Genomic DNA, 10,227 nt, shown 5'->3' with positions numbered 1-10,227 from the left:
TAACCAAGGGAACATTATTTTGTTTGTGTGTCTCAAAGTGGCCTTTGCCAACAGCCTTGCTGGCTGGACCGATGGGATTTGTCCTCCACAACATCTGGTGGGCACCAGGTTGGTAGATGCTGCCCTAGAAGACCAGTCAGACTGTTCATAACAAACGCCTTTCACCGCGCATGGTGAATGATGCAGGCATTCAATGTTTCCATGGATGTGCATTTATGTACACTGTAGAGACCCAGGGAGTGATGGAAACACAGAAGAAAGCATTTAAGCATTTTTTAAAAAGGAGCAGAAGACAGGAGAGTGAATTGCCAGGTTTGAGCAAACAGCAACTGTCTCTGGGAGAGTACAGTGGTATCTTGGTTTACGAACTAAATCTGTTCCTGAAGTCCATTCTTAAACTGAATCCATTCTTAAACTGAGGAGCGCTTTCCCTAATGAGGCCTCCCGCTGCTGGTGCCCTTCCACCGTTTGGATTCCGTTCTTAGACAGAAGTAAAGTTCGCAAACCGGGACACTACTTCCGGTTTTGTGGAGTTTGTAAACTGAAATGTTCATAAACAGGACTGTTCTTAGACCGAGGTATCACTGTATCCTCATATGCCAGCCCACCTGAAGAGACCAAGGCCAGAGCAAGTGTCAAGTGAAATGGTGTCGTTCTTCCTGCCGTGACTAAAAGTCTTCGGAGGCGTCCAGCCTCGGCTGTGGGTCTCTGGGTGCTTAGTGGAGGAGACGCTCTGCACATGCTCAAAAAGCACATGCAGAAACAACCTGGAAAGCACACAGGGAGCAGACCAATGCCAAGGAAGGGCCGGAGGAGGGCTCCCTCCTGGCTTACATTAAGCCAGTGCTTTTTCCTTTTTTTCTTCCAAAAAATGTTTAGGGGTACTCTCATTTTGACTCAAGAAAATCACCTTTTTATAGTTCAAATCGGGGAAAATAAATACAGTAAATGGACGAAAGTACAAAGATTCTCAAAATGTTTGGGTGTATGCATCCCCCCAGAAAAAAGCACTGCATTAACCCACAGCGTGATTTCCATTCTTTGCCAAGGTGCTCCGCATTCCCCAGTCCGCGGCTCCCTCTAGCGGTCGCTCGCCGCTATTGCGCGCAGGGAAACCCTCGCCCCGCCCCCGGGCTGCTTCCGGTCGTCTTCCCTTCGTGCGACCGCATTGGCTGCCTTTCCCCTCCCATCTCCTCTCCGATTGGGCGGAACGGGCGGCCGTGGCAGGTAAGAGCTAAGATGGCGGCCGATGCCTTTTCTAAAGAGCAGCCGGCGCCCACGTGACCGGGGGGGGGAGAGGCCCCTGGTCCCCCGGCAGGACCCGCCGCCCTCGGGTGGCCCCCGGGTGGGCGCTGCTGGACTGCAACTCCCAGCCACAACGCCCCGGCCCGCGCCAGGCTGGCTGGAGGGGAGCCGCCCCGCCTGGCCCCCAGCATCCCTCGAGGCTCCGGGGGGCTGGAAGGAAGGTCCGAGCACTGTCTGGCCGGCCGCCCGGCGGGGCTCTGGCCTCGTCCTCCCGCCAGACAGACAGCTGTGCTGCTGGGACTGAGGAGAGGCATAGTCCCAATATCTGGAGGACACCTGGTTGGGAAAGGCTGGTCCGCTTCGTGGGTGCACAGACATTCTTATTCTTATTTATTGAAATTTAAATGCAACACATAAGAAGTTCTTAAAAAGAAAACCAGAAGTGTAAAGAGAAAAAAGGTCTATAGCAATTGTTAACAGTTACCACTTTTAACCTATATTATATTTTGTATAAATAAGTTAATTGAATATAAATTTTGTATATTTTGTATAAATAAGTTAATGGATAAGTATAACGGGTGTGCAGACTTAAGGCTGGTTGGGTCTGTGTTGTTTTTTCAACTAAGATGCTGGGGACCCCCAACAGCAGAATAATTCAGTTGGGGCAACATAGAATTAGGGATGGGGGGCCTCTGAGCATGTCCTTGGTCCAGGAATTTGTTTCCATTGACAGTCCTGTCACATAAGAAGCTACTCTTCCTTTCATCCTAAGTCTTCTTCATCTGGACAGGGGAATCTAGATTGGGAGGGTGGCTGTTTGTTGCTACTGTTAACCCAGTGTTTCTGATTCTCAAGTTACAGAGAATCTTCTGCCAACATCCAAAGGCCTACAAGTAGATCCTGGATCTACCTTCTGCCCATTTCTGCTCAATTCTGACTGAGAGTAGCTCTCAGCGAAAGAAACCTCTCTCCCACCACACACTGTCGGATCCCTTTCATTCAGGGATGTGGAACCTCTGGCCCTCCAGATGCATACGAAACAGTTTATATCAAAGCAGATTGTTGGTCTGTCTAACCCAGTTTCTGGCACATACCATGTGAAAGAAGCTCAAAGGTGCTTATAATTCACTGTGAAAACAGACTAAGTGTGGCATTTGTGCTGATCTCAGTCACACATTCCTTATACTGAACATCTCTTAAGGTGTATCTGTTAAGGGACATCTTCGAGAGATGAAAAGGCTAAGGAGTAAATCCTACACAAATCTGGAGTCTCGATGGTGCCTTTTATGCCGCCTCCTGGCAACTCCTGCAGCCAAGCTGGTGCCAAACATATTGCTCTGCTTTCCTTTGGTCCACACCAGCGAGGTTGGTCTTGTCATCTGGGCAGCCCAGCACCTCCAGACACACTGCCCAGGCTGGCACCCCAGGGAGGTCACTTCAGTGCTGCTAATGCAGGGATTTGACCTCACCCCTGGAGGTGCACCCCATTGTCTCTCAAGACAGATGCCAAAAAATGTTCAGGTGCCATGAGGCTTTTTACTGGTTTTGCTCTGGCAGACTAACCCAGTAACCCCTCTGGGAAGTGTTTTTGGGAAGCTGTCTTATACCAGGATGAACCTGAACCTGCTCTGAGAAATAAAATGGCTGAAGGCTTTGCCCTGTGAGAAGCTTCAGGGCGCATTTTGCTCTCGCCTATGGTGAATTCACTACATCTGGGATGTGCCTTAATATCCTGCTGTTGCTGGCATGAGCAGTGGTTGGTGATGATGGGAGTTTGAGTCCAACCACATCTGGAGGGCACCTCTGCTCTAAACCTCACCTTGGTCATTCCTGGATAGATGGGCAATTGACCAGAATAAAAGCACAGTGCAGATGCAGAACAAAATTGCTTTCATCCTGCTTCCTTTCAGTAGAAATTGGATGCTAAGTAAAGAGATGGTTCAGACAGATCCAGCATAGGTTGTGCTCTGTTACCTGCTGGGCATTATACGTTATAAAATGTCAATTCCCCAAGCTTTGCCTGTGCTTGTTCCAGCATTTAGAATTATCTTGGGGTCTGAATTGTTCTTTCTGGACATTGTGCTAGAAAGAGGAGCCTTCTCTTCTGCTTTGTGTCACAGCCTTTCTCTTCCTCTTCAGCAGGACCTACAGCTGCTTCCCAAAATAATAACCTCAAAGGGCTAACAATGGCATTGTCACCTGGACACTCCAAGGATGGCTCCTGTTGCTCCCACCATGTGGCTGTGGCAAGTGTTCACCAGACTCTGGAGGAGATGGATTTTGAGAGAGGTACAGAAGCTCTGGGGCATTGAGTCTGTTGTGGGTCTTTGGAGGGGTGAGAAGGGGATAAGGAGATGAGCTTTAACTAAAACTCTCTTTGCCCCCTTGCTTTGCCTCCTTATCCTGTCTGGAGGAAAGAAAAAAGATAAGTTATTATGGTCCAAAGCAGGGGCGGGAAGGCCTCTGGCCTAGGAGCCAAATGCAGCTGCCTGAGCCTCTCTGTCTGGCCTGTGCCCCTCCCCTTTCCCAACCACCCCCTGTCTCCCCAAGCTACACTTCACTGGCCCTGTGTTGCACACCCTTGTTTGGCTGCAATGCATTTTGGAACCCTGATAATGCCTCTTGCTTGCTGGTTGGAAGGTAGAGAGGGGCACTGAGAGGAAAATAGTGATAGTTTCAAACAATGGCAGAGGTTTGAGTAAAACAGCAATGGTAAGACATTGAGAGGGGAAACTGGTGGTTCTAAACAATGGCAAAGCTTTGAGTGGAGCAAACAGGGAAGGACACAGGGAAAATGTGGTGGTTTAAAACAAGACTTGAGGACAGAGAGACATGAGTTGAGAAATAGTTTGTTGTGTTAACTTTTTGTGTTGTACCCATGGTCAGGTAAATTACGTTAGGTAAATGCAGAGTGGTGATGAGGCACAGGGCTGCTCAGTGACAGACTAGTGCCAATATAAAGATAAATTGAAATTTATTTATGTGTAGGGATTTGGTGTGCTGCTCTGAATGGAGACCTTGAGAAGGTCAAAAAACAGATCCTAAACCGCAGTAATCCCAGCGAGCCAGATCCCTTTGGATACACAGCTTTGGTAAGTGTCCAAGGTTACTGTGGGGGTCAGATCGCCTGCCTTCCATGCAGAAGGCCCCAGGCTCTGTCCTTGGCATCTGCAGGTAGGACTGGGAGAAACCTCTGTCTGGAATCCTGGAAAGCTGCTGCCAGTCAGCGCAGACAGTACTGAGCAAGGTGGCCCAGTGGCCCGAGGGGGTTGAGGCAGCTTCCCCTGTTTTCTGTTTGCGAAGCCCCAGACATCGTGCTGTGCAAGTGCCTCCCCATTTGACCCACCAGACTGTTTCAGCCAAGCCACACACACCTGCCCAACACAGAGGCCATGGAGGTGGGGGGCAGGGATGGCAGAAGTGGGGCTCTGCAGGCACTTGTGCATGGCATGTTGCAAGCCCCATGATTGCAGGTGGCTGCCAAGGCCCTTTCAATCCAGCTGCATCTTCAGCTGGCCCACATCTTACATCTTACATCCTACATCTTACATCAAGTGTGGGGCAAGGGAAGGTGGCTTGCCTGAAATGGCCCAGACTACCCCAAGATGCCTCGTTTTCTGCCTTGCAGCACTATGCCAGCCGCAATGGCCATTATGACGTCTGCCGATTCCTCCTGGAGAGTGGAGCTGCCTGCAACGCTCAGACCCATGGCGGGGCCACCCCTCTCCACCGAGCCTCTTACTGTGGGCACACGGAGGTGGCTGAGCTCCTGCTGACCTACGGGGCTGATCCAGCAGCCACTGATGACGATGGGAAGACCTGCTTGCACAAGGTGTGGGGTACCGAGTGGCTCCTTGGCCGTTTCATTCATTCGTAGGCAAATGTATAGTGATGCACCAAGACACCTTTGTCCGTAGGGTCACACGGTTGTGTGGGTGGGACCAGAGTGGGTGGAGCAACGCAAAGGACTCTTCCCTTTCTCCAGTCAGCTGCCTTCTGGCCATGCAAAAGTCGCCCACACGTCTCTCTGTTCAGGCAAGCCTTCTGCAAGGAGGGTCACAGTCCCAGGGCTGATTCCAGACAAGCCCTGAGGAAGGCAGAGTCCCTGCCCCTCCAGTTCCTAATGGGCTGTGGGTTTTCCTTATTTTGGGGGGGGGGGGGGCGGGGAGGGGATGCAATGTCCTTCCCTTGCTCTCATTGGCACCTCCCTCCCGTGAGGACCGTCCCGTGAGTCTGGCTGGTCCGTGGGAGGCCAAGGTGGTATAGAATAGTACAGTTTTTATTAGAGCATGTTGGACTAGGACCTGGGAGATCAGGGTTGAAATCCCCACTTGGCCATGGTGCTCACCGGATGATCTTGGAGTCAGTCGCTGTCTCTCGGCCTGACCTCCCTCACGGGGTTGTTGTGGGGATTAACTGTGCAGGCGGGGGAACTGTGTACTCCACCTTGAGCTCCTTAGAGGAAAGAAGGTAGGGCTATAAATGCAATAAACAAGGGACAACCCTTTGCTCTCAGCTTGCCTGAGGACCCCTCCCTCCCTTCCTGCAGGCAGCCGAGAATGGACACGGAGACCTCTGCCTCCTCTTCCTGGAGCGCAACTCTGACCTGAGACGCCTGCAGGACAAGAGCCTGCGCCGCGCCTGCGATTTGGTTCCTGACAAGAACGAGGACTTGAGGAAGCTTCTGCAGTAGGGAGCTGATTGTTGAGGAGATGAGGTGTTCTCTTAAGCAAACATTTCCACCGTCCTGCTAACGTCCTCTGGTATTACAAAGGCATGTGTGAACCAAGTCCGCTTGTGCCCTGTATCTGTGTAGGAGGTGTAAGCAGTCTCACAGTTCTAATTGCTCCTCTTCAAGGCCTGGCCTAGATTTTGGAGCCACCCAAGTAAGAGGGGGCCATGGCTGTGACTGGGATTATGCTGGGGTCCCTGTGGTTGCTGAAGGAGAGTTTGTGGGGTATGGGAGGGCTACTCCCACCCCTAAAAGCAGCTGGATCTTGGGAATGGCTATTGCTCAGGTGTTAGGCAGATGGGCTTCCTCAATCAAGCTCCTTCAATCGGCTCACGGCATCTATCCCTGGATTTGGGGCTCTGGGAAAAGTATCTGAAGAAGGGTGCATGCACACGAAAGCTCATACCAATAACAAACTTAGTTGGTCTCTAAGGTGCTACTGGAAGGGATTTTTTATTTTGTTTATACCTTTGGTTAAGTTTCCCACCAATTTCTTCTTCTAATTTCTTCATAACTGTAGCCTTCTTCACTTAATAGTACTATTCTACATCACCTTCTGGGTGACTAGTCAACTCTTTGCATCGTTTCTTTAATTTTACTATGTTTTACAAGCTCACTAAATGAAAGAACAAAAAAAACCCCCAACTAACCTGATAGCAATCACATAACATACTGACAAATGTCCTCCTTATTTATGTTGTAATAAATAATCCTTCATAAAAGTTATTGCACAACATTCTTCATTAAATTATCTTTCTTTCCATTGATATATAATTTTATGGTATTACTCCCAAAAAAGTGGTGTTGTGAGCCATCATTGCCAAAACAAGATGACACCCGATTGGCTCTCTAAACACTTATTTTTCTGGTTATTTGGCTATAACTTTTGATAATTGAACAAACATAGTTGCATTACATTCTTCATTAAATTATCTTTCCATTGATGTATAATTTTATGGTATTGCTCCAAAAAAAAAGTGGTGTTGTGAGCCATCAAACCTCAGAAATACACTTTCTCCAAAAAGTTTCCACAATTTTGGCCACTAGTGTAGTCCTGCTTAGAGAAGACTCATAGCAAATAAACAGGGCTCACTTAAACCCATTGATTTATAATGGGACGAAGTAAGGATGACTAAGCCTGGATCAAAAGTATGCATTTTATTTCCCCTTTAGAACTTTCTTCTCCCCAGAAGCTTATTCACATGTAATTCCTTAATCAGCTCCATCAGAGACGCCCAATAACAGTACACACCTAAAGAAAAGCATAGGCTATCCAAAACATGAATTCCAGCTCTTAACAAACAACCACATCCCCACCCTTCAAGATGTTACAGCCTGCAGACTCAAAATGGCGAAGTTTGCCCTTTTGGACTGTACCAGCTCATCAGTGTGCAAAAAGAGCTCTGCTGCAGCGACCAAAGGCCTCTGGCACCAAACCCAGCTCCCAAAGGACCCATCCAGGAGGTGGAGATGGCGTCAGAGCCATGAGTTTGCCTCACACTTTCACAGAAGTGGCAAGGTAGGGGAGGTGACTATACCAGACCTGACATGGGGCTCTGCATGAAATGTCCTCCTACTTAAAAAAAAGAAACTTGGGTGCAAATGAGGTGGGCCTTTGAATGTGAATGGGGCACACATTTAACCCTTTTCCTGCAAGCTCTTTATCCACTAAAAATCAATCCCAGCTGTTTTTCTCGCTACATTTGAAAAGATACATGGGCCCGATATATTTCTTCCCGTGGATGGAACAATGACTGGGGTGAGATGGGGAGGGGATGGTGGATCAGATAACATCCCCCAGGGAAAAGGTTCAGCTGGCCCTTCTCTGCTGCTCCAATTAAATTTGGACCCACCAACCTCATTTGTAGCTGCATTAAAATGTAATTAAGGCCCTAGCAACAGCCTTCCCAAACGCAGTGCCCTCCAGATGTGTTGGAACTGCATCAGCATGTGCTGGCTGATGAGAGTTCTAGTCCCAAACATCTGGAGAGCACCAGGCTGGAGAAGGAGCTGTTTCATTTGTCTCTTGTGTTGCATCTAATCTGGCTCTTCAGATATGAAATGGCCCAGGAGGCTGGACCATTCCCTTAGCTGGTCTCCTTATGCTTTCAGCTTCATTGCTCATTCATTATTTTACAAAGAGGTCAAACTGGATCTCCATGTAGAAGCTGGGAGAGGGCAGGACTGGCCAGCAATGGCATCTTATCCATCAGGGGGTTGCAGCAGGTGAATGAACTCTTCTTGGCTCAGCTGATCCAGCGCTGTCCTGTAACGGGATACTGTTTATCGAGCAGAGGGATCTCGCTGTGCCCTTGGCCACTGAGATCAGCAAAGGGAAATGAGCTCACCTGTCTCCCCACTTGAACTTTTGAATCAACTTAGTGTTTCCTTTTAAAGAAATATTCCTTGTGACCAAACACTAAATAATAACAGTTTTCACACATCACACTACCAAGACAGTGTCTGTATAGATAGAGATTTATAGATAGACACACACACCTAGTCAATAATCAATGCAGTTAACTATGGTATCCTCTTAATATTACCGTATGGAAAATATCTTTGTCAACATCCCTATCAATATTTTTTAGATATTTAAGCAATGGAAGCCTTTTATATTTGAAATTTCCTCTCTCCCGTCACACAATTGAACCAGCTCTCTGATTTCATGCATTTCCTCAACTAGCTTTTGCATCAGCTTTTGACAAAAAGCAGCTCTCTTCTCCCCCTCCCCAAAACACCCAATGCCTGCACTTCCTGAAGCAGAATCCTGGAGTGTTTATGTAACCTTGAGCGCTTGGGCAGTGGGAATAGCATCTCAACAAGATTAAATATCATCCTATCTGGCAGCTATTTCCATCCTGCTCCTCCTGTACCTGTAACATGAACTCTTCAGCGACAGAGAATCTTGGCTTTCAAATTCCTGTAACCTCCTCCCTTCCCTACCTTCTACCAGACCTCAGTGGTTTATCTGTGAGACTTTGACAGCAGCAGAAGGAGGCTGGCAGAGCCGGATGGGGCTCCAGTGCATTCAGCCCCAGAGCTTTTAAGCCACGTCGTTTCTCCACCCAGCAATATGGCGGTAGAAAGAGAAGCCATGCGGCCCACAGTAACAAATGAGCGAGAGTTTGGGACGCCCTTCGCCAACCTGGTGCTCCCTGGATGCTTTGGATGGTGGTGGGCTGACAGCATCTGACCAGCCACAAGTTTCCCTGCCTGGTTTCAGCTGCTCAAAGGTCTTACTTCATTTCTTCAGTAATCCTCTTAAGTGTTATTGATCTCATGTGTTTTTGTAATTTATATTCAGTCCATGAGAGTAATTTGCTTCTGAAATTTCCCCTCTTGTTGGACCAGATATAAAACTGCTTCCTAGGCGACTTACAGACACAGTAAAAAAACCCAAAATCCCCAGGTTTAATGGTAAAACAATGACGCATGATCAAACATTGTAGACATAGACCACATCCACACCTTACATGTCAACAGGTGTTGCTTCCCTGCAAAGAATAATGGGAGCTGTGCTTTGTTAAGGGTGTTGAAAGTTGTTAGGAGACCCCCTGTTCCCCTCACAGAGCTACAATTCCCAGAGTCCCCTGTGAAAAGGGATTGGTGGTTAAACTGCTCTGGGAGGATCTCTTCTGCTCAACTGTCTACAAATCCACAGGAGGCAGAGGCTGCCGTCTGGGCTGCAGCTTTTTAGATCCAGGCTTCACTCCACCTGCCTGTACACATGGGCACCTGCTCCCCGCTTCTTTACCCCACCCTGAATCCAGAGTGCAAGTTCTGGGGAATGCGTTCCTGCCGGCAACGGCAGGGGCCACAGCACAGCAGCGGAGCATCTGCTTTGCATGCAAAAGGTCCCAGGTCCAACCCTCAGCGTCTGCAGGCAGATCTGGGAATGCCCCCTGCCTGAAACCCTGGAGACCCACTGCCGGTCTGTGTAGGCAACACTGAACTTGATAGACTAATGGGCTGACTTGGTCTAAGGCAGCTTCCTATGGCACTTGGGCCCCCAGCTGGTCCATACTTTGTGTGTCAAGGCCAACAACGTTGAATCGGGGCCAGTAGCTTATTGGCAGCCAATGCAGCACCCTTGGGAGCAAGTAGCATGGCGGTAGGGAGCCTGTGCCCCCTCCCCAATGTCATGGGACTCTCAATGGCTCTGATTTATCTGGAGCTCTTCTCATTCCAAACAATTGCACACGTTTCCCACTCTGGACCTGGGAATCCCACTGCCAAGCTCTGGAAAC

The 10,227-nt window shown here is 48.8% G+C and overlaps 1 protein-coding gene across 5 annotated transcripts; it reads left to right on the top strand.

The window, feature by feature from the left end:
- The first annotated feature begins 1,142 nt into the window (after positions 1–1,142).
- ANKRD39 (ankyrin repeat domain 39) lies at positions 1,143–6,921 on the top strand. Of its 5 annotated transcripts, none has more exons than XM_079989040.1 (5): positions 1,143–1,227; positions 3,388–3,534; positions 4,234–4,337; positions 4,874–5,077; positions 5,795–6,921. In XM_079989040.1, exons 2-5 carry the CDS (start codon positions 3,432–3,434, stop codon positions 5,936–5,938), a joined length of 555 nt encoding a protein of 184 aa, XP_079845166.1. In that variant the 5' UTR covers positions 1,143–1,227; positions 3,388–3,431; the 3' UTR covers positions 5,939–6,921. The 5 variants fall into 5 exon arrangements, with proteins under 5 accessions (XP_079845166.1, XP_079845165.1, XP_079845167.1 ...); XM_079989039.1 differs by having other exon boundaries at positions 1,164–1,227; positions 3,385–3,534; XM_079989041.1 differs by lacking the exon at positions 1,143–1,227 and adding an exon at positions 1,291–1,611.
- Positions 6,922–10,227: the final 3,306 nt, after the last annotated feature.

The sequence above is a fragment of the Podarcis cretensis genome (genome assembly GCF_951804945.1).
Source record: "Podarcis cretensis genome assembly, chromosome: 8".
NCBI classification, from domain to species: Eukaryota; Metazoa; Chordata; class Lepidosauria; order Squamata; family Lacertidae; genus Podarcis; species Podarcis cretensis.
The sequence above is the reverse complement of the archived record's forward strand: the minus strand, read 5'-3'. Positions and strand labels throughout refer to the sequence as shown.